This window comes from Oxyura jamaicensis, chromosome 4 (genome assembly GCF_011077185.1).
Source record: "Oxyura jamaicensis isolate SHBP4307 breed ruddy duck chromosome 4, BPBGC_Ojam_1.0, whole genome shotgun sequence".
NCBI lineage: Eukaryota > Metazoa > Chordata > Aves > Anseriformes > Anatidae > Oxyura > Oxyura jamaicensis.
In genome coordinates this window covers 39,299,860-39,324,531 of record NC_048896.1, presented here as the reverse complement: position 1 = coordinate 39,324,531, position 24,672 = coordinate 39,299,860, and the positions used below count along the sequence as shown (strand labels likewise).

Sequence of the window (24,672 nt, the reverse complement as noted above, 5' to 3'; positions counted from 1 at the left end):
ACCAGCATAAACGCTATAATTAACTGCTTCAGAAAAGTGCTTCTTGGCCAGGAATCAGTAGATCTACATCAGAAGCACGGACAGAACTGCTTTTTCTTCCCCTTTGAGAAAGGGTCTCCCTCTGAAAGCACAAAAGCTAAAAATTTGCAAAAGAAATTTATTTATACACAAGGAACAATTTGCATAATACATCAATGCTGCAGTTACTCTAAGCTCTGACCTTGACCTACATCGGATGATTCAAACTAACTTGCTCTAGGAAAGCATCAGCTCTGAAACAGTCCTCAACTTTTCCTTAAAGTTTCTAAAAATCTAGGATTTTTGCTCAGAGTTCACTGCAAGCAGTTAAATACTGCCTACAAACCGCTGTGCTATTTTCCAATAAATCACAAGCATGCCATGGAAGTAACACTTTGGGGGTAAGAGCACTCCTGGTGAAGGACCACTTATGCACTGCTTGTTGTATTAGAAGCTCTGGAGTCACCTAAAAAGAGCCAAGAGCAGAAAAAAAAAAAAAAAAAAAAAAAAAGAGGGAGACTTGCAAAGTTTTATTATTATATGACTCAAAAATGGTTTCTCATAGAATTAGCAGTAGTTATTGCAATCTTGAATAAATACTGACAGACTTGAAACAGTCTCGTTTAAGAGTTAAGAGCTAAAGGGTTTAAACACTCACTATAAGAATTTTAATGAAGTATTGGCAATATGGAAATGAAGCTCAAGGTCAATTGCTAGGATCAGCTTTTTTAACTTCTGAAACACTACTTCCTTTGTATGTAATTATTCTAACGCAATTCAAGTTTGAATTCTTGCTCAACCTCAGAGTTTAAACATTTCAGTATGTTCAATCATAGAATTTTCAGCTCACGACTAAATCCACGTTTGTTAAAAATTCACATTTTTGAGGTTCAAACTGAGCTTGTATGCAAAGTATGCTTTTAATATCAAGAACACTTCAACTTTCAGAAAAGAATCAGAAAACTCAAATGATCGTTAGACAAAAGAAACTAATGCTGCCACAGGAAACAACCAATCCAAGGACATCCCATAACAAAGGGCTAAGCTGACACAGCAGGAGGAACATGCTCTTTTCTAAGTTTCTTCCTGCTAACAAGAGGCAAACTCCTTAATCAAAACAAGCGAAAGGAGTTTGTCAATTTAATGTAGTCGTGAGGACCACAATAGTTTGTTAGAAATTTCATTACATTCACAGAATAAATCTTCCATCCCAATCTTTATGTCTCCTGCCAATCTAATAAAACCACTTCAGTTTTACAAACACACTTTTTTTCTGACATTATTGCATGGTAGACTAAATGAAAGACTAGAAAAATAGGATCAGCACTGTACATAAAACACTAGGGTAAAAAGTAAACTTATTCTCTCTACAATTTGATTGAAAGTCATATAAACTTCTCTATGCTAACATATGAATCTAATGTAACCCAAATTCATTATACTCACAAAAACTGTCTATCAGACTTAAATATTTCTTATGAATTTCAGCAATTTAACCAAAGAAAGTAATCTCAGGAAAAAAAAACATCAGCAAATTAAAACATTTCATACATCTATCAACATCCATAAAACAGATTACATGCTTTAAAAGAGAAATAAAAAGAAACACAACCTACTTCTCTTCCCAGCAAATGAGGCTAACAAAGGAATAATACAGAAGCTGTAAGATCCCACTACCAGCAGTGTCAGTAAGGTAATATCATAGTGGCTTCCTGAATCGGTCGGTGGTGTTAGTGTAGAATTGATGAAAATATCGGGAGAAAAAATAGTTTCTGTGCAACTGCGGAGTCCTCCTGGTACAGTCATTTAAAAAGAATCAAAGCAAGCTTGAAGCCAAGGAAACTGCAGCCATGTTCAACCTCTCATATTGCTGTTGCTTGCTCTTCGTGAATCAGAGTGGAAAAAATTGTAAGCTTCGAGGCGGTGGACAAAACAGATTAAACCAGCTAGCAAATCACTCTAAATAAGGAGCCATCAGTTTGGATGCTTAATCTGCATACATTTCTTTGTTAAGAAGCAATGACCCTTTCCTTTGTTACATGAGAGAGTAAAATGAAGAGAGGACAAAGCTGCTTGGGAATTCCAGTTACAGTTCTACAACTGAACAGCAGCAAAAGTCAACATGGCTGTCGGGGCAACAGAACCAGCCTGATGACAGAAAAACATGCAGTGCATATTTTATTACAGATACTCTTTCCTTTGAGGAAGTTAGCTTTTCATTTTTAATGAAGACACTTCAGGGAAAAAAAGAACACAAGAAAATTTAGTTGTTGTATATGTATGCATTCATGCACATACATAAATTGCAGCTGTATGTTAAAGCACAAGTTGTTTTTTTTTTCCAGTCCATCGAAGACTGATTTCAAAGACAGCTGGCACAAAGGAAATGCCTTTGCCCAGTCTCCAAGATGAAACAGATGATGCAATAGTAACAGAATATTTGAACGTGCTCATTTGAATATGTCTAGCTGGGAATACTGATAAGTCTGACAGAGTTCATTGTGTGTTATTTCCTTTACATTTTTACCCCTGTAACTCCCACAACAGCTGTTACAGACCCTAAGTAGAGCTTCAAATTAAAGATAGTTCTGTTCCCCTCCCCTGTTTTGATCAAGATAAGTTTGCTTCAGGTCATACAGCAGTGCTTACAGTTACAATAAAAATGATAAATACCATTCAAAGTTATATGTTCTAACAGCAATTTCACTTACCTGCTTTTGATCTCATCTTCACGTTTTGTCCTAGAACCCTAGGAACAGATATGATCTAGCCCAACAAAAGCGTTTAGTATAAAACAAACCTGTAATGTGCTGTTCCAAATATTCTGACAAGTATGAAACTATATGTAAATACAAGGAAACTTCTACTCAGGAACACCTGCTAGTTTTGTGACATTTCACGGTGGAAGAGGAGCTGTACTGATATCTCTATTCAACAAATAAAAATCCAAGGCTCAAAGTTCCTTCAGAAGGAAAGTTGTAAGCTAAGGGACAAAAAGAGTAAGGTCTAGAAGTAATAAGTAAGAAGAAGTAAGAAGAAGTAAATGGAAGTAAATAGAAGTAAGATGAGAATTAATGCAGGATTCCTTTCAATGGTATTTTTTAACACAGTTACCGCTGGGTAACAATTATAACTCATTACACTGACAGATACTTACAATTACTGCTGAAGAGACTTCTCTCACTCTGAGTGCTGCTGAGCGATGAGATGCTAGGTGTCCTCTCCAGCACTGATCTTTTGACAGGCACTTTGGATTTGGGTAGAGGTTTACTAGAGCTAGCCCAGGAGGCTGGAGAATTTTTCATGGAGACATGCTTCTCTCTTGGTGAAGATCCTACACCTGTCAAGCGGCAGGGGGAAGGAGTTGGGTGAAGAGATGAGAAGAACAAAAAACAAAACTGAAAAGAAGCTTAAGCAGTTGTCTCTTCTACATATATGCCTACAAAAAGAAATATTTACGTATATTAAAAATTATATGCAAAAGAGACATAATTAATTCATATTGACATGGTAAATAAAAGAAATGCCTTCTAGTTTTTAAGCTCCTTCACAGAATCACAGAACTGTAGGGGTTGGAAGGGACCTCTGGACATCATCTGATCCAAACCCCCTAAAAAGCAGGGTCAAATAGAGCACGTTGCACAGGATGGCATCCAGGCGGGTTTTGAGTATCTCCAGAGAAGGGACTCCACAACCTCCCTGGGCAACCTCTCCCAGTGCTCTGTCACCCTATTTCATTGAAAAAAATGCTGTAAATCAGCAAAACAGTTCTAAAGATGTAAGAATCCAATTTTACCTGCATGTTCAACTCAGGATTAAATCAAAAATCTATACAGACTGGCCTTCAAGGCTAACATTTGCACGCATGTAGTTTTTCTTGTATTCTACTACCCCTGTGTACTATGGTTGGCTGTTCTGGCAATCCCATAAAATATTATCTCTAGCTCAAAGACGATCCAAGAAAGATTCTTTTGTTTCTTTCTACCCCCAAACATAGAGATGATTTTTCCTCTCTGACAGAGCACTGCCAGAGTGTTAAAAGATACTTTGCTTTACAAGAGTGTCAGATTGTGCTGTACACACATAAATATACTTTAAAACTGACTAGTTCTGCAAAACTAGTTAAACAGCACTCCCTGGAACCAAGTTCTCAATGGCCAACTGCTGCAGACACATTTTTGCATTAATTGCTGTTTTCCTTTGAGCTCTTGAATACAAATGCCCAATAGCTAAATTAATCAACCTATTTAAGTTGAGAAGTGTGCCATCTTCAGACAGGAGCTGGCTTTTGTACTACTAACGAACTGAAGTTTTCTTGCTGAAAGTGTAGCTGGTTTATTACACTTCATTTATTCCTGAAAAGCATACACCCAGACTAAAACTACAAAGGTCCAAAAGAAATTATGTATACACAGGCTTGTCTTGCAAGCACTGAGTTGACTAATATCAACTCTGACTTAAAATTTAGATGCCAATGTCTTTATATAGTACTCCAAATAACCATGGAAAAGCAGTCATAGTTCTCGTACAGAAATGAGAACAGAGACAAGAAAGACAGACTTAGGTATTACTCATATACAAAAATCTAATATACAAATTATCTTGACTTCTGACATTATTGCCATTTTCAAGTTTGACAGACATAGCTCATCTTACTCAAGAAGAGATTATTACAGCATTTCAGATCTTACTTGGAATACTCAATCTTCTCTTTAAATACAATACTCTTTCCTTTATTCTTGCCACTATAATTCTATTTCAATTATGCTTAAACTATGCAAGAGAGTGTTGAAACATGACAAAATTAGCTAGTAATTCCACTTTGTTCAACTTCAGTTTTGCTACAGAGACTCCACTCTTGAACACCAGTGATTAAGAAACCATCAGTTTGCACCAAGACCTAGAAAGCGTGGCACGAAGGGGATTACATGAAGATGTTGGCAACAGAAGCATTTATGCCTAATGTCTGCATTTCAACAGTAGGTGGTGTGACAGGATTAGCTAACGCCTGGAAACATCCTCTGTCAAGTACACGAAAGTCTGAACAGCACTAGTAAAGGAAGATGCATCCGTGCTATCCCCTGCTGTCCAAGTCAACCCAGTACTAAGAGAGAAACCCTAAAGATAAAATAAGATCTTACGTGATAGTGGTCACTGAAAAGGACACAGGGGCATCTGTGAGTCAGTAAACATGCTTTACACTACAACCTCCCTTCGGATCTGCACTTCTACTACTTGTTTGGCATTATTCTGCAGAACTGTGACATGGTATATGGCTTTAGCTATAGTAGCCCGGTATTAAATAGGAGACAAAATTACCAGCCATATTCTAGAATTCCGTGTAATTCATTACAACAGACATTCGATTATGTCCAATTTGCCAAAGAGCATCCAACCCTTTCTGATGCTATGAGAACAGCATGAACCTCGAGCTCACCCTCATGGAAGTCACCTCTGAAACAGAGCGCTCCAGGCAACAACTCTGAAATCATTTATTTGATGAAAAAATAAACATACAATTAAAAAACAAACAATTTCACTACATCACAGAACAAGTCTGACAGCTTTCTAAACTTTGCATAGAAACAGAAGCTTATTCCATTAATGGATCAACATACCAGAAAACTAACTAATCCAGTCCAGTCAAAAATTCCATTTCTAAATAGCCTCTTAGTGAAACAAGGTAAAAATTAAACTACACAACCAATCCCTCCTGAGTGTCACCACCCCTAAAACAAAACAAAAAGGCTGCTGTACAAACACTGCAGGTTAGGTTTGTCTGACTCCGTAAGTTAAAGGTTTACATTTCAAAAAGGTACCTTTTGGAACAAATGCTGCTGCTAAGCTGCATTTTATGGTTTAAAGGTGAGGGTGGCATGCCCAATTGCTACTGTGACAGGCTCTAAGTTCATCCACTTCAAAAGACACAGGAAATAAATCCTGTTTTCTGTACAGTGATTTTCACTCAAGAGGGATGGAGGCAAGCATGTGAGAATGCTCTGTCTCCTCCTGTACAGCATGTTCCATATATAAAAATCATTTCCAGCCAGCTCAGCTTCTTTGCTGAAGCTGGAATGTGGCAGTGCTCTAAACCAGCTGTGAACTCAAATGCCTTCAAGTGAGCACAGCCAGCTCTACGATGTCCAGCTTCAGAAGCAAGTCAAACAGATGACCTTTGTTTTTTTCCTTGGTTTTGCTGCTTGTTGCTTTCCTATAAGGCTTCTGTTAAAATAAGTACTCAAGCACACAAATACATTTTTCAAAAGCCCTCCTTGTAGAATTTCTTTTTAAGTCATGACACAAGATCATTAAGCAGTTACTCTAGGTGATATTTCAAATAACAATGTTTTTAATAAAGTAGCTTTAAAAGTGCCATTCCCTAAGCAAGGAGTAGCACAGAATTAAATGAAAAGGTTCTGAAGATGGAGACAGTAAGATACGGTTTATAAACAGAAGTACTGGAAACATGCACAAAAGCAGGATATTTAGTGAACCATTATGATAAAGACAACAAGCAATACCATCAAAGAAGCTGGCTTTCATCAGTTATTTAATCTAGTCATTGAAGTAGAACACTAAAAATATCACATTCCTCTACAGTGAAATAATAAACTGGCAATTCTTTAGAAAAAAAAAATCTCTACGCAACAACTACGTTATATCAAGTATGTTAAAGTGTTTTTGTACTGGAATGGAAATAAGCAAGGACCGTAGTTCATTTTTCAAGTAGTTCTGAAATCGGATTTCACATCCTTACTCAAATAGCGATGCTCTCATGTGAATCCTACGTATATGGATATTGTTCTGAATTAATTCAGACTTCCTTTAAATAGTGCTGGAGCCTAAAAAATTCAAGTCAAGAAAATGAACACATGCTTGTAGTGGCTAGCTTGGGACAACACTCACAACCGGCAGATTTTAAAGTTAAATATCTATTTATCAGTTCTGAGATTCAGTATTCACTGTTTCAAACCTTACTGACACGTCAGATCTGTAACTGAGCATGTAGCAAATAGCACTCAGGGAGCTATGTGACACTTGGAAATGAATGGTCACAAGCCTTTCCCAAACAGAAACTTAAGGCAGACTTAGTTCACCACAGGTTTTCAGAGGGTTTTTGTTTTTGCTTTTGCTTGTTAATGCTAAAGCTAATACATCAGTTAGTTCGGGGTTTTCATTGCCATATTACCTAAATACATTAAATTTTAGACTTTTATCTTACGCTTTTCTGACTTTTCTTCTACAAGTATAAAAATCCAGACAGGCCCATTTCAAAAGCGCTAAACATTTCAGCTTTTAAAAATTATTTTGTGCATGACAAAAAAAAAGTTTAAGTCTATGGTACAATTGTTTTGCAAAGCAAGGGGAATAAATCTTTAAGAGAACACTATTTTTTGGGTGTCTATTGATAAGCACAAGTAAATCATGCGAAGACAAACTGGACTTTGCTGTTGTTTCCATTGCAGTAGACTGATCTTTAGATAGATATAAGAGCCTTTGTGTTTTTTTTTTTTGAACACCGCAAAGTAGCAGCAACAGATGCAAGATTCATCAGCCATTCAGCAATATTAGTTATATTGTTATACACAAATCAGTGTTCCTTTGAGGAATAAAAACTGGTTATAATGTACTTTAATAGTGTAGTGTATTTTCTACTAGTAGAAATCTCTTTTTAATTCTCTTCCCCTTTGAAAGTATCAAGCTACTACCAAAATTACCAAAGAGAAGGTAGAAGACAGCTCTGTTTTACTGCTAGTAATAATAGTGCAGCTGCTAAATGCAAACATGAAGACAGGGAACGTTAAGTTTGTGCTGGGTCTTCAAGTATTTATATTAGAGAGGTTTATTTGTTTAGAGGATAACAACTGATCAGAGAACAGTTCACACATTAAGGCAAGACCCACTTCCCTATCTGATGTAGACTGTTACAGTGTTGTTCCCTCCATCTCTAATCACCAGGAATGTGCTCCTCTTTGGCACAGATACCAACGAGCCAGAAACAAGTTTGTGCCAAAACCAAAACTGGGCTGCCAGCAGTCACATGAGTATTCACATGTTTCTCCCCTTGCAGCCCAGTAATCTCTGAGTGAAACTGAAAAGTGATCCTCAGTGCTGTAAAACATTTTGCTGTTAACTGATAATAAAACTGATCCTTCTCACTTTCTCAACCACTTCACAACGTCAGAATTATTTGCCATCTTGTTACCTACTATACTCACTCAATTTTAGTTTTTATTTAAAATTTTACTTCTGTAGACCAAACTAGAGAAGACCCACTAAAGACCATATCCATGCAGTTGCGCTGTCACCTCTTATGACCACAGGCAAAACCAGCTTCCAAACAACAGTTAATTTTATGCCAGCTTCCAAAGGCAACTGTACGGTGGTGGCAAGACTTGCCCATTTCAGCTGTACCAGGAGACTGCCACAAGTTTTTTGCATCCCAGTTTAAGTGAAAAACAAATAATTAGCAGTTTTTGGAAATTTTCATCTGTTTAGTAGTAATGGGCACAGGAAAGAGTCAAAGCAATATAATACGAAGAAATCTGAGCCAAAAGAAAGCCACCAACCGCAACTAATCATGCTTTTAATTATTTTCCTTCTGTCTGTATCATGCACCCCTCGGTGTTATGCACCAAAAAATTGTTGATAGTTTACAACTTTTAACAAATTCTACATTATTTATAAATATTTGAAGTTCTCTATTGCAGGAATTACATAGCACATACCTTGCATGAGAAGGAACCTCACTGCAGCAAAACGTAAATACGATTTTCTTCAGGATGACAAGGATTTCTGTTTCTCTCCTCCTTTACCACACCCAAAGAGAGTTCAGAACTAACCAGTAAAGGTGAAGAATTATTTGAAGACACTTCAGCATGTCCTTGCAAGTAAATGACTAGGTACGTAGAAATTCCCCTGCAGGGAACTGGTGCACACCTTACTCCTAAAGGAGAATATTCTTATAGATACATACATATTTCTGACAGCCTTCACATGTGGACTGGTAGTATCAGTCTCTGCGGGTATGATCATGTTTCTTGCTACAGGTATAACTCATTAAAATCCCAACATGGCTAGTCACAAGTCACGTGTAAAAAGTGTGGGAACTTATGTGAAAATTTAACTCCTTATGTATGGTCACTGTGGCACCAGAAACAAAGCTGAGAAGATGAAACACTCCCTTTTGGAAGCTGGAAGCTGGAAGTTAACAGACGTATAACGCATTCAACAGAATACTGGAAATAACAGTCTTCGGAATAAAGATCATTTAAGTTTATCCACAAAATTTGCCATCACTTCTTCTCCCACTCCCCAAAACAAACCAACCTCAAAGCACCATCTCTAAGACTACTAAACCAGAAATAAATCAGTCAACTTGTTTCTAAGTTATTTGTTGTAACAGGCCCCACATTACTTCAAAGCCAAAAAACCTTCTGCTTCTTCTCATTTCTCATAAACCATTGGACTTAAAACTAGGAAATAACTTGATCAAAATGGGTGTTTTTTTTGCTGAACCCTATATAAGGCCTATAAAATATTAATAACATCTACTGCATAGTAAGAGAGCACCTTGTTAATGAAATGTAAGGAAAGAAAATAAGCACAGAAATTATAGAAAGTTTTTCCACTAGTGTACGTAGTCAAAACTAAAGGAAGTTGATTGTGTGTACTTCAGATTACATCATTTTATGTCTCCTTTCGGGCCTCAAAATGTGAGCCAACCATTCTGTACATGAATGACCAACACTTGCAGCAGAGGCTTAGAGATCAATACTTGTGTGAGGATATACACTGCATCGGGCAGCTTCCAGCAAACCATTCCTGTTGAGGATGGCCAGGAACGGAGGGCAAAGTGGAAAGGAAACAGTAGAAAAGCCCATCTCAAGCAATGAGTTTCAAAAGGCAGGAATCTTGCAGGTATTACCTTCTAAGTCCTCACAACTAATGCTGCTTCCTGACCTGTCATGCATTGACCAGCTGGAAAAAGTCCTTTCAAGTACATTAAAGTTTTCAGCCACTTTATACTGAAAATTAGAAGATAGCTGGTTGTGAGAGAAAGTCACCATGAAGCAGGACTCTCTGGGTGAAGATGACCAAAGACTATTATTTTAAACAAGATTTCTCTATCAAACCAGATACCTTCTTCCCCACATCATTTATAGAAGAATAAGCTCAAAGAAAAGGAACAAGCAGAATGGCTCAGAAGTCACCTGCTCAACTGGTGAAAATCCACAAGGCAGGTCATGTAATTTATAAGTCTACTATAGACAAACCAAGATTCTCCCCATGGACATGTCACAGCATTGTCCTTCCTGCAGGAAACATTCCCCAATGTCCCCTCTGTTAGCAGGTGCTGGCTGGATAACACTGATCTCAGACAGAGGCAAGCTTCATGTGATACTACAGACACATCTTATACTCCACAGAAGCTCACGTATTAGTTTCCCCCTTCCCACACTTTCAAAGGAGGATATGGGAGTTTTAAGTTCATTTTACACAGACTTTAATTACTGTAATGGAGCACCACACATATCAAAGAAAGAAGAAGGGACCAATTAAACTGGACAAATGATGATCTTGTCCAAGTTAGTGTACAGGGAACCTGCTTTTAAGATCCCTAAAAAGAGGCTGAATGTTTGGAGGCAGGAGGAAAGCATATAGAAAGAGTGGCTGTAGCTACCTCTTAAATGTTATTTGCAGATTTACTCATGGGAAAGTATATGGATACCTTTACAGGTTAACTCCCCAGTACGAGCATTTTGAGAAGGTCCTGAGGGTTTCAGGGCAGAGAACCTGGAAATTATGCTTGCTTTTTAAAATATTTTGTTTCCCATTGGAAGCATGTCAACACAACTTTAAAAAGTCAGATGGTAGATAGCAGGAGTGATAAAGCTGAAAAGTAATTTGCAGTAACTATGCTTGGTTTAGTTCCTGGTTCAGTGTCAGAAAAGAAATTCAGGGATTGCGGTAATGCTTTCTGAAACTAAGTTGTTCTGGTTCTGCTTCCCTAGTATTGTGAAAGGCTATACCAAAAAGATCTGAATTACCAAGTTCATGTACATGTTGCCAGAACCATAAAAACCCACTGAAACCATTTGGTTTCAATTTTCTATCTGAAAAGCTCTTCTTTGTGCAATAAATGGCAGCAGTCTTAATGTGTTATAGCCTGTTCTAGTTTTAACTTGGAAGCTTCTCTGAATTACACATCTACGTGTAAGATCAAGCCAAAAATTCAATAAAAGGAATTTAGCAATTATAAAGTAACAAGCAAATCAGTATTTCAAAGTATCACTAAAACCTTCTGTGGTTTAATGCAACTGAAGTTCTTTTGCTATAGCACATGGGGAATCATTTTCTCTACTTGCAGCACATCAGAAAATCTTTCAGGATGAGCAACTTTTCAGAAGGACTCACTTGTCCAAAATCTTCAAGGAAAAATAGAATTCACAATGTTGAGCTTCTCCTTACCCAAGCTTTCATTATGCTAGTTAAACGCTATGAAAAGCCAGAGGAGGAAGAGAAGCAGCAAGAGAGGAAGAAGCAGTACCACTGGCTTACATCCATGCAAAAGATAACTAAACAACAGGGCAATAGTTCTGCTAATCAGATGGTACTGACATAAAATCAGAGAAAAAAACGGTACCTAACGGGTCAGAAATAAATGTCAGATCATGACCTACACTTTAGAAAAGTATGCAAAAGAATTTGGTTACAAGGATGATTTACATGTCTTTCATTCATTTCTGGAAGTCTAACGGTAAATGGAAAAATAATACTTCCAATATCCCCAAATAGTTCCAATTATGCATAAGGCACGACAAAGCTCTCATAGCTAAGACATCATCAACAACGTGAAATTTCATACAATGGGAAATAATTGAAAGCTATGTTATAATTTTATGGAAGAAATACAGGTGAAGAAAATCAGAATATGCGTAGGTAAAGCTCCATTCCTTTACAAACTTACAGGTCAATATAGTCAGCACTATGAGAAAAAAATGCAGTGCTAGACCTTCCATGGGACACCAAAGCTTCTTGGCTTCTCCGGTCCTCCCAGACCTCTCTTCAAGTCAAAGATGGACCTAACTCTTCCCAAACCCTACTATGTCAACTATTAGTGGGATATTACTCTACCACTGTGGTTATGGATATCCAATTAGAAGGCTGTGTGCTTTTGCTGGGAATGAAAACAATAGTTGCTTTCATTTCTGGCTGATTCAAAGTCCTAAATGAAGGTTCCAAAATTACCCACGCCCACAAATAAGAACCAGGGGACTCAAACACTTCATTCTGTGTCTTAAATTTTTGTATGTGTTTTTACCAATAGAAACAAGAACCAATTTTTAATTCAGCAAAGATTCAAAATTCCAGCCAAGATGCACTAATATGGGTGAACAGTAGTCATCAACCATGTTGGGAAAAGTAATTAAAATTATTTCTAGCTTAATGTGCTCTTCAAATAACCCCAAAAATATGTAATGCTTGGAACATGAGTTTTCTTCTTGTCCTCCTGCAAATCCCCTCTCCTGTCTGGGAAAGGATCAGGGAATTTCCCTAGAACACGTTTCCTACTGGTTTATTATGCTACCTCCAAAAGGTTCATTTTATTCACAAGTGGAAAAAATACTGAAATGTCAATTCCTGCCAGGTAAGGAAGATCTTATAATTGACATATTACAGGTGGCATTTTTTTTCTTTTATTTCTTGGTCATAGGGGAGTTTTCTGCTTCCCAGTCAAAATGACAGTGAATGATACAATCTATTGCTCACAAGCTCTTTATTATTCTGAGAATAATACACATACATTTTGGACAGACGGACTGCTACTCTCCCCCAACATAATTGTGAGATGACATGTGAGATACATATTATCTACACCATCACTTCTCTTGTTCAGAGCATTCCATGGACTCACTACAGAGAATATTTTCCTGCCCAGTTATCCAAATACACCCCGCAACTGGTTAAGAATTAGCTGAACCAAGTTGTTAGGATTCATACAGTTAAGACTCAACTTGACAAACTCCAGAACAACCTCGTCTGAATTCAGTGCCGATCCAGTTACAGGCAGCGGGAGCTGTGCTAGGTGACCTCCAGAAGTCCTTTCCATCCTGGATTTAGCTAGCCTTGCTATAGCCTGAAGAAAGCCTGACAACAAACAACTGCACAGCTACAGAACAAGTTATTTATCTGTGTTGCTGGAACATTACCAAGGTACAAGTTTAATACTGAAGTGTTCAAATAGCTTGAACTTGAATAAATTGTTATTCCCTACAATCAGGCTAAACTGACAGGGAATTGTTTCATTTACAAGCTACCTCTTGGCCACAGTAAATGTATGTACGGTTTTACCTCAAAAAACTTAAAAAATGAATGGAGGTAAGTATCTGTGGGTAGGGTTTCACCTGAAAGGTATGGCCTGGTAACACAGCAGGGCTTTGATAGCAAAACCAAGCAACTCCTTCCTCTCCTCGTCCTTACTTCCCCCACCACTGCTTGTCTCATCTGATTTCCATCAGCACTACGTTTACCAGGAAGCAAGGAAAAACATTTAAGAATTTCCTTGACAAGGGACAGGGCAAGTTAGCCTGATACAGTTTAATGCATCAAATCCTACTTCACAGCACCAAAACATGGCATGAGCAAAAGTAAGGGTGATATGTGCTATGAGCTGTGGGCATTGGCAGGGGGATAGGAAAGGATATTAAAGAAAAATTACCCTCATGAGCAACACTGAGGTTCCAGTCTTTCCTGGTCATAATGCACAAGTCTGAAATATTGTAGTGCTGCTTCATGCTTTCATCTTAAGCAGACAGTTTCCAATAGGAAAAACTTGGAAGGTACTCTACTGAATACTTCAATTCTAAGATACAACGATCTATAGAGAGACATTCTTTAGCTAAAGAAACATGGGGAGAAAACGTTTTATTTCCAATAGCAAATGTCCCCCCTTCATTAAAAAATAAACAGGTGCACTTTCAGAAGCAGAAGTCATACTCATAACCAGCCATTCTTCATATAGCAATAGTGTCATAAAGCTGCTCTGGATTAATAACCTAAGGGACAAAAAATACACCTATACCCATCTCAGATTACAGATAGGAGAACTATAAACTGAGATTCTAAGAGTGACCACAAGTCTTCCAAAAACTTGGTGATTTACAGGTACCTAGCTCACTAAGCAAATCCTTCACATCAGCAAGGCTTAAATCAGAGAATGAACTAAATCCACTTTATTTGAGAGACTTATCCCATAAAGGACTAGAGATACAGATTTTATCACATTTCATCACCTGTATGTAATTAAGGGGAGTATTTTGGACTCTTGTATAATCTTGGATTGGGTGGGTAAAAAACAGGTTTTGCTGGGTATAGCTGGGTGTGCACACTTTTCAAATTACAGTGTCTTGTAGTGTAGTCATTTATAGCCAGGCTACCTTTGCAATTAGGTATATTGCCACACTTGGTTTTTAAAAAAAAGCACATAATTTACATGAGCATTTCTGAATCTCTACAGTACAATTACAGAATGTGGTTTGCAGTCACCGGATCTGTACAGCAGCCTACAGACTCATTTTGAGATTTTTTCCCACCTCAGTATAAATCAGTCTGAGCTTAATTGGAGACTACTGCTTTAGCTGCTCTTCATGTTCTACCCTTCCTAGAAACTGCAGAGACATTTTGTCCAACCTAATTTTGATATATGTTACATCCTGAAATAGGGCTCCTTCCCTTTGGAATAGCATACAGTTGCTTATTGTAAAAGCTTTGTGTCTGAGCTCTGTATTTTCTCCTTTTCACTTTCATAGCTTTTGAGGAATTTCAGTTGTACTTCCACTAAGTTTTGCTATATAAGCAAACTACAAATATTGTTTAAATACTGTTTCTTCTAATAGAACCATACACCCATAAACACACTCCTTAAAAGATGAGATTTTAAGTAGTTTATGTAGAACCTACCTTTCTTTTAAGCCTCAGAGTAGCAATTTAGATAGAATCACATTTAACACCGAAAAGGCAGCTCCGTATCATCAAAAAAAAACAAAGATTACATGCAATACCTTAATTTTAAGAAACTGTCTAAGTGGTAGCATTCCAGTGAAAAATTCTCTTACCAGAGCTTGATGACAGAACAGTTCCTTTCTGAGAAGGTGCTTTAATTGTGCAGGTGTTTTTGTTTTCACTTCCTCTCTTCAAGGGAAACACAGATGGCACCATTTTAACCTTGGATGCTGATACAGCTCGTGGCGTGACTGGGACTTTCTTTGGTGTATTTTTCCCTTGCGCTATACCACCTTTCACAGAAGACATCTGTTTTAAAACAAACAAACAAACAAAAAAATAATAATAAAAAAAAAGAAAAACATACAAAACATGATCACTATGAGAAGCCATTTCCCTTTCTAGCATCTGTAATGAAATACTGACCACACAGGTAAGGGGTGTGCTTAGCTGTTTGCTGGTACATGGTCCACCAAAGAAGCAGTCAGCAACATCGCCTATACTTCAGAACTTCAATGACTCTCTTAAATGGCTTCCAGTGACACAAAACTAGAAGTCTGAAGATAGTCACTGATAATGACCAACATGTTAAAGAGGTTACAGAGGCCACTTAATGTCACTTTCTTCCTTCCTTGCCCCTCCAAGCTTTAATTGAGCCATTTGATTGTATGACTGTACCTAATCTCAAGATGAATTCTTTACCAAGCATCTGCGCAAGTTAATGCACTAAAATGTTAGTTGGCATGTACAACCCAGAACTTCCCAGCCACTGTCACAGGTTTCCTGGCCTAGATCTTAAGTCTGGACAGAGGAACATGTAAACCCTTTCACATTCAGGTGCCAAAAACTATCAATTCAGGACAAGTTTAAAACAACTGTTTTATAGGTTGTTTTCTCCTACCTCTAACTTTTATACAGAAATCTTATATATCGTTACCTGTACCATACCCTGCCTACTTTACATTGAGCAAAGAGATTTTTGCCAACCCAACTCCAAAGCTCTTCCCTTCTTTCCTACCTTTCCTTTTCTTTGAAACCTCTTTCTGAGGTATTTGAAAGCAGCACATTGCTCCTGACAGGTAGCTGACTTGTCTGAAAATGTTTCCCAACCCATCATGCACACATACCTTCCGGCCAGGAAGTTCGCACCTTCCAGTTGGCCGACTGCCCGAAAAAAGGCATCCACCTTCTGCATGAAGAGTGCATCCTGGCTACGCTAACTATTCTAACGAGTCCCATTATTACTCAAATAAACGAACTCCCAAATTATTCAAAGCAGACAGGGAAATTAAGTTAAAAACGCTTCACCAAATTGTTGGTCTTGGGGCTTTGTGTTACATGATATTGTTAATATATGCAGACAGTTCTATATGTAAATTTTAGAAGTATGTTTTAGAAATAAATTATGCTTTGAAAGAAAAAAAGATTACTGAAAACAGAAATTTATCTCTAAGATCTATCTAAAATTAGAGTAGCACTAGAATTATCTTGAAAAAAGCATATATTAGAAGTTGTATTTGTAGAAATTTTAACAAGTAACACTACATGATTTTACTAGCTAGACTGAAATTTAGATGTGTGCTTTTACTAGAAATCATACTGATGGCATTGCATTACTGAGACTTCAGTGTAAAGCTTTTTATACTGTGGAAGAAGATGAAGGCTAAAGACACTAAAAAGCACTTAAAGTAAGCCACTTCATGGTCAAGTGCTTACTGTTTAGGTAGATGTTCAGTCAGTTTGTAAAAATTTGTATTTCTTCTCTCCTTTTAGTGGGAAGATATTTCAGCCCAGAAATCAATGCTACACCTGCTGTTGCAGACACAAAACCCATCCCTCAGTTCCCATTCAGCACTGTGCAATGCAGAACCCCCCCTTTTTTTTTTTTTCAAATATACAAAACGTATCATCAAATAATTGAATTTCAAAAGCTTACCACAGGAACAGAGCACAGGTCAAACGTTTCATTTGCCACATCTTTTAACAACGGTGCTTCCAGAAGAATTCCCATGTTGTCGTTTTGCTCTTTCTCACCTCCCGTCGGGCGGATGTTTTCAGCAGAGGGCTGCATTAACAAGTTTGAACTTTCCATTTTATCACTCCGCATCTCCTTGGAGTCCTCTACGCATGTTGGAAGCACGGCAGAGAGCGAGGCGCATGCTGAAGCGGTAGCACCTGCCTTGCCAATGTCTTCCGGGTTCTGCTTCAACACAGGTGTCTTTGAAGCCCTGTGGGAAGCGTTTCGGGGATGTGTTGTGGCATGTACGACTTGGCTAGCGAAGAGGTGTTTGTTAAGATGTAGCTTATGGGGCTTATTCACAGGCAATTCCGCTTTAGTGTCTTTAGCTAGATCTATTTTCTTCTTCAGTACTTTTACAGAAGAGGACAATTGCCTTGGGGAAGCAGCTAGTGAGGATGAGGAGGTGGCTGACAGCTGGGGGGACTGGGGAGAGTCTTTTAAGGGTGCACCCTCTCTTGGCTGCAGCACAGGCCTAGACATAACCTTTGGCTTGACATTCTTAAAATTAGGTTTGGGAAAACTAACAATCTCAGATTTCCTCGCTTTGGTTATTGTTGACACAACAGGAGACCTGCCCAATGTTTTTCCTGTAATTTGACCTGAATTAGCTTTAAGCAAAGGCCTTCTGTTTTGTTCTCCTACGAATACCTCACTTGGTCGCAGTTTAGTAGACTTGTCTCCAAGTTCTGCCACAGCTGGAACAGAAAAAGTTGTATTTTTTGATCTCTCCTTAGGAGTCGAAGTAAATAGAGCAGAATCTCTTTCATCAGCCAAAGGACTGAAGACCACAAAAGTTGCTTCACATTTCAGCTCAGGCATAATGGCCTTCTTTAGTTTTGGTACACTGCAAGGTGTCGTTCCAGACACAAAAGGGGCGTTGTGCACATCTTGAAAAGCAGCATTTCCAGAGATGCTTTGTTCTTTGGTTAAGGGTTCGCTGTTTTTCTTTGATACTTGTTCTCCATCACCGTTATGTACTGGTAAAAGGTGCTCATTATTTACAGGACCATCCTTGCGTGTTTCAGCAGTGGAATTCCCAGTTTCATCACGGCCAGCAGTATTCTGCGAGGATTTTGCTTGCTGATCTTCATATGTATTAACGCATGGATCTTGCGTACAAGCATCTATACATCCAGCAGCTAGTTTTCCAGATGGTGCGTCTGCTTCCTGTGGTGCTCCATCAATGTTGTTACTGTTTTCTATATAGTGTTCAACACCTGCAGAGGCAGGACAACGTACTTCAAGTTCAGAATAGGCAGCTGGGCTTCCTGAAGCCACTATCGTAAAGGGGAAATTCGGGATTTTTTCTGAGCTGATTGCACCAAGTTTCTCTCTCATACATACTTCATCAGAAGAGCGTTCACTCAGATGCGCATCATCATTTTGATCGGTTTCCACAGCTCCACCTATAACACTAGTAACATCCAATGTGTTCAGGTGGCAGCATACCCCGTCTTTTATCATGGACTGCACATTCTGCTCTGAAGCAGGAAGAGGTAATGCACAATTTGAGGCAGACTGACTGTAAGGCACCGATTGTTCAAGACTCTGATCTTGCATTTCTGCCACAGCCATGCTATCTTTCAGGAAGTTTGCCATTTCTTTCAAGTCACAGTTCAAAGGATACACACAGGTCTGCCCGGTCACAGAAGACTTGCACGCAGCATCTGTATCTCCCAAGAGAGCTCCTGTGCAGTTATATTTACCAGGCATCATCTGTAGATGATGTGTGTCAATATGCTGCTGTTTTAAAAGAACACTTCCAACGTCACTCTTATCTTCAAGAGCAGTATCATCTTCATGCTTAGTCACTATATTTTGGTCAGTTGAATTACCATGCAATTTGGTGGCACAATTGTTTGAGGAAGGTGTAGCTTTGTCACATGCGTAATTATTTCCATTTTCATCCCTTATAAGTAAGGAAGACTTCAAGCCATTCTTTGCTTTGTCATCTGACTTTTCAATATTCATTTTGAAGGATAAATTTTAAACTACTTTCATTTTATGCTTATTTAAAATCCCAGAGAACGCAGACTCTACTGAATATTGCAGAAAAAAAAGCTTTTCCCTGGAACATGTCAGCTATCCAGAAAGATATTTAAAAAGCAGTTCCTTGTTTTCATCCTTTCCAAGAGGATTCAAAAGTTCTAGAAATAAAAAGAAATAAAAAATAAAACTATTAGACAAACCAGAACTTTAAGACATTATACATTCTTAAGCTATTAGTTGTGACTTGATTCAAGTGCAGCCATTTTGACCAACTTCCTTTAGGAAGTCAGGCTTTTGCAATGACAATAACCATAAAAGTTTAATTTCTCCAGCCCTTTCTCCTCCCATGGGTGCCAAGCAACTTTTGAACTCTTTGGTCCTTTGCAATCAAGTGTGATTTTAGGGCTGCATTCCTAGATTTTTAGCTTCTATACAAGCAAAGGAACAACAAGAAAGCTTTAGTTGTCCAGATATCATCTTCCTGCTGAGATACCAGATGTTCAAATGCCTGCTCATTTTTCCTTCTTCCAGTAGCAAGTACCTAACAGCTAGGCACGATTCCTCATAAAGCATGTAGTGTTTGGAAGCCAAAAGCTTACATAGGCTCAAATATAAGATTCTAGAAAGAAAAATCTATCCAAAGTGAACACCAGACTGACTGAAGAACCTCTCGGTCACAAGTTGCAAGCAGCTTGGAGAACTCCAGTGAAGAATTGCTGCGCACTTAGCCTGTTCTTATACTCTTTAGCATTTAGCACTGGTTACTGCTGGGGGCAGGACAGAGGTTGGCAGATCTTCAGTCTGACCAAGTATGGCCAAGCATATTTATGTTCTTATGTACAAATTTGCATGAAGACAGAAAATTAAGATGGATCTAATCTGTAATAATGACAAAAGGCTGCTGTGCAAGCATATGTTTAGAACAGATACCGGAGAAGCAACATAGCAGCAACACTAAGAATCCCAGAGAAGAAAGAGCTTCAGTGCTCATGTCTCTCATCCCTTGATGAGATGGTAGTGAGCAGTAACAAGCCCAGTATTTTTCCCCTGTGCTGAAGGCCTTTCTCCCTGCATTTTGAGGAAGCATGCACAGCAGAAGCAACTCAAGGTCTTTATGGAGTTGTCCAAAGGTACCTGAGCTGAACTGAAGAGAAGACAAGGAAATTCCTAGTTAGCTCCAGGGTTACACCACTACACTACCCCAGCACTACTGGAGTAGTGAACAGGTAGATGCACAGAGGACCCTTTCAGAGTCACTGGAAAGGAATTTCCTATGTAACAACAGCCTCCATCTTCAATAAAGAAGACACAAGACTAGCAAAGCGGAGGAACAATCCCAATGATGGGTCCTCTACAGCAGAGAAGAGCTGCGCATCATCACCTGAAACCTTACAGAAAGGGAAAGAGCTCTCCAGGGCAGAGCAGGGAGGAGGCTGATGTGGCAAAAAGAAAACAAGATTAAAGAAAAGCCCTTGCACCTATAAGGAAAGTGCCTAGAAAGCACTGAGGCTGCATGCAGCTACCAAAACCACAAGGTCAAGAAAGGAGAAAGATTTGAGAGATGAAATACAAAGCACGCAAAGCAGTTCAATGAGCTCTGTAACATGAGTCCAGATGAAAGGTCCCTAGTACCAGAAATAAGACCAGAGCACAGCTGAAAGCTAGGCAAGACAGTGCAGATGTGGAACTGAAACTCAGATCTGCCAGGAAGAAGTGACTCTCAGAACAAGTGTCTAACTTTGAGGGGCAGTTCACTGGATCCACAAGGGAACCAGGACGAAGACTCATTCATTGACAAAGGTCATAAGGTACCTTTTCCCAGCTGAAGAACAAGGAAATTAGACAGGTGTTGAACATCTCCACACATCTGGAGTTTATTTTTTATATAGTAGGGCCCACAAAGTCTTGAGTTTAAAAGCAGCACTCTAGGTAAGCCTGTTCTAAATCTCCAGGAGGTTGTGTGCTCACAGCAGACCAAACAGAGATGCTTCTGTCTATCCCACCACCTTTTCTTTACATGGAACTTTTTACCTTCAGTCTGAGACAGATGCTTAAAGACTGTGGAACAGGGAAAACAAGCCACCAAAATAAGACAGTAGCCCCCTCTGCTTTCCTCCACCCCCCATTTCCAAAACAAAAGCCACTGAAGATGAAATGCTGGACTAGACAGCTCCTGCTTAAACTCTCCCAGTTCCTTACGGCTGGTCTAGATCCTTTGCATTCCCAGTATTATTCAGTCCCCACAGACGCATGAACAATTGTAGCACCCTCATTTTAATGCTCCATTATGAAACATAAGACAGGTTCAAGAGTTCGTCCACAGAAGTCGTCCCTGGAGGCAGGACAAGAACCTCTCCTGAATATTTTTCCATTGATTTAAGTCAATCACAGAATCAACTTCTGAAAAATGCTTGCAAGCTTTGCTTTCACCGTTGTGAAAACAAACTAGTTTCTACTTGTTTGGAGACAAACCCGTAACACACAATACAGCTTGCTCACCTAGTCATGCAACAAGAAGTTCAGAGATTCCATTTTGCTTTAGCGTTAGCTCAGGTGCAAAGAGCATTCGTACCTCTTTCAAAAGCCTTGGCACTACAGGAAGTGGGGAACTCCACTATGCCAACTAGCAAGACTCAGGTCTCAAGAATTTAAAGAATGACATCTTAGCTTACAGTATGGATTGCTAATAAGCCAACATTTGAAACACAAGAGATGCAGCTAAGTAAACCTTGATATAATCAAGGCTTAAGAAGCTCCCAGAAAAATAAAAGTAGCTTTGAGACCAAATAGAAAAATCAGTAAGTGAGTTTAAGTTGCATATACATATGTGTACATGTACAGATAGAGTTCTGCTTGCTCAGTCCACCGTTAACTAGAACATATACAAAAATATACTTCTGATTTAACTATTTTAAAGCTGATTCTCACTTCAGTAATCCATTAGATCAGCTTCAAATACCGCTTCATGTCCACATTTAGAGTCTAAAAGCATCTTTCATAGAAAGTGAGACATTTCTAAGGCTTAACTATAGCATATAACAATTTGTAACATAAATTAACATTAGTCCTCAAAAACTTACATTCTGTAACTCTGCAGGCAGGGTTCGTTATGTTCAGAACATACATTCATCAGGCTTATAAGCTTCCTGGTGGCAAGAAGTTCTTTACATTTACAACCTGCTACACTAGGTCAAATGACGTTAACCACAGCCACTACTTCCTCTATGAGTGGTCAGTAGCAAATACTCAGACAAAATATTTGCCCTTCCCAAGAATACATTGGTCCTGACAAACTAAACGGACTTAGGGAATTATCTGAACTAAACACTACTATTAAACTCATTCTGAGTTTATTTATCAGGCTTCTAGTCTTTTCCCTTCCTCAACATACATGTAAGAGCTTGTGGGAATAGAAGCATTGCTTTGGAAGCATTGCAAGGGAAGGGAGCTTGGCAAGCAAATCCTAAAAAGAAAAGAGACCAGCTGCCAGTGGCCCCACATTCAGGAAAAATACACTACAACATGCAGAACAGGGTTCAGAGCAAGATTTTGCAGCTTCTACTAACCAACAAGGCTAGGACAGTTTGCATGTGCACTGTAAAAACACTGAGGGACAGAGAGTGACTGGTTCAGTGCTGGGTAAATTAGAGCCAAAACCGTAGCAATTAGTATAAATAAGTCAAGCTGCAAGTTTCCAAATTACTACAAGAAGACAAGTCAGCTTGCAGTACTCTCACAAGGCACGCAATAACAATTAGGCTTTTCCTGGTGCTCCATCTGGAGCTGTCAGCCACTCAGCCCTAGCACTCAATCCAGCCCACCAGCAACGTTGGCATGTTCTGTACCACAGTGGGTGGTGGGAGAAGATCTGAAAGTCAAGGGTGCGCTCCTACAAGCGGGAAAGCAGGCTAGAAATGTTCCCTGTGCAACTTCAGTTACCTCCCATGCTGATGAGCCTGGGTCCGTGCTAATTCATTCTATGAGAAAAGAGGATGTTAATCTTTTGGAACAACTTTACCCAAACATTTATAACATTACAAGTGCAACATGCTCCTAGAAGTGAATTACATGAAGTACATGAAGTGCTCATCTGGTAATATCACCACTTGCCTAAGAACACGCAATACCATCAGTGTGGATACTATAGCTAAGTGACTTCTGTATGCTTTAGTCAAAGTCATTTGAAAAATCAAAATCAACGTGAGACACTTTCCATGGTAAGCAGAAGTAACGCACAAGTTCTGGTAGGCTGCTGTCTCTATTTTCAAGTTCAGGCTGTTTGTAAGCAAGAAGAATCAGCCATTCCAATGGATTTATAGTGTCTTGGTAAGAGAATTTTGCATCCTTTAAAATAAAAATCAGAAGTTGGGAAATATTAAAGTATGTTCTGGGAGAACTCCGCATTCAAAAGTGGAAGACTGGTCCAGTGACTTTTCTTAAAAGTAAAATAAATGCCTCTCTTATTTAGTTACCTAATGACATTTAAAAAAAAAAAAGAAGTTTAAAACTGGGATCTAGCATTGGGTATTTGGAGGTACAACTGCCTGACGAGGAAGTTCTGCAAATTCACGCCTTTCCCCGCTGTTTTACAGCACCAGGCCAGGTGAAACTCACGGAAGTAAGAGATAAGTACACACAAGCTGGTGACAAACCCTAGCTATAAAGGCAGCACAAGTAAGCAAATGTATTTTATTATTTGAGATTAAACGCATGATCAAACAAAACCAAAGCTACCTATTTGAACGTGCAGGTCAGAAACCCAGCAAACCTCTCACTTGGATATTCTGGCACTTTCCATTGCTGGGACTTTACCAGGCACACATTCTTAGCTTCATTAAGATGGTATTCCTTGCTAAAAGCAGCACATGGATTTCAAACAGGGGTGCAGTACATGACTGCAATACACACTTATATACTTAGCTATCACTAGTTTAGCGACTGGTACTATAAACAAGGACCGTGCCTGGTTTTCCATGAGATCAATATTCAGCCTGTCACATTAGAAACTTGTAAAAATGACATTAAGTTATTACTTCCCAGTTAAATTACAGTCACAAACATTTCAATAAGATGTTCCGGACTTGTTAATGTCTGTCCCCTCCAAGCCCCTCCAGTTTTATCGAAATTGGCACTTTTATCAGCAGCGACCTAAGTTCCTGTACAAGTAAGGATTGACTTTCATGTCGAAATGAAAGCAGGGAGCTAAAACTCAAACAAGACAATAGCACGTTTATTACATGGGAATAAATTTAAAAGGGAATTTATTACCTGGGAAGGTCAAGGTTCAAGTCCTCGTTTTTGAAAGATCTGATTGAGCAGCTGAGCACGAACAGGACTGGGACCAGCCAAGCCTGACGTTCACCAACCCCAATCCAGCATTTGAGTTCTTGGACTGAATAGTAGTTACAAATATTGCTCACCTTGTCTGTTGCCTGGATTTCAGCTAAACTGATCTTTCCTCCATCGCTGCCATTGCAGAGGTGCATTTACCCAGAAGCAGGCACACAGGGCACCAGAATAGCTATTGCTCCTTGGATTCTCACTACAACCTGGGGAGCAGGGAGGAAGGATGCTGCTGTTGCCCTGAACAAATGAATCACCTCCAAGTATTAAATCTACAAAACTGTGATTAAGTAAAG

At 38.9% G+C, this 24,672-nt stretch overlaps 1 protein-coding gene across 2 annotated transcripts in view; it reads right to left on the bottom strand.

Annotated features, from left to right (window-relative positions):
• Positions 1 to 24,672, bottom strand: part of MTUS1 (microtubule associated scaffold protein 1) — a 112,295-nt gene that overhangs the window by 65,935 nt on the left and 21,688 nt on the right. For both annotated transcript variants that reach the window (XM_035326160.1, XM_035326161.1), the window contains exons 2-4: positions 16,961 to 19,191; positions 15,138 to 15,333; positions 3,176 to 3,358 (exon numbers count right to left, since the gene is read on the bottom strand). In XM_035326160.1, coding sequence (XP_035182051.1) covers positions 3,176 to 3,358; positions 15,138 to 15,333; positions 16,961 to 19,015 — 2,434 coding nt within the window. In that variant the 5' untranslated portion in view covers positions 19,016 to 19,191. The remainder of the gene's footprint in view (positions 1 to 3,175; positions 3,359 to 15,137; positions 15,334 to 16,960; positions 19,192 to 24,672) is intronic.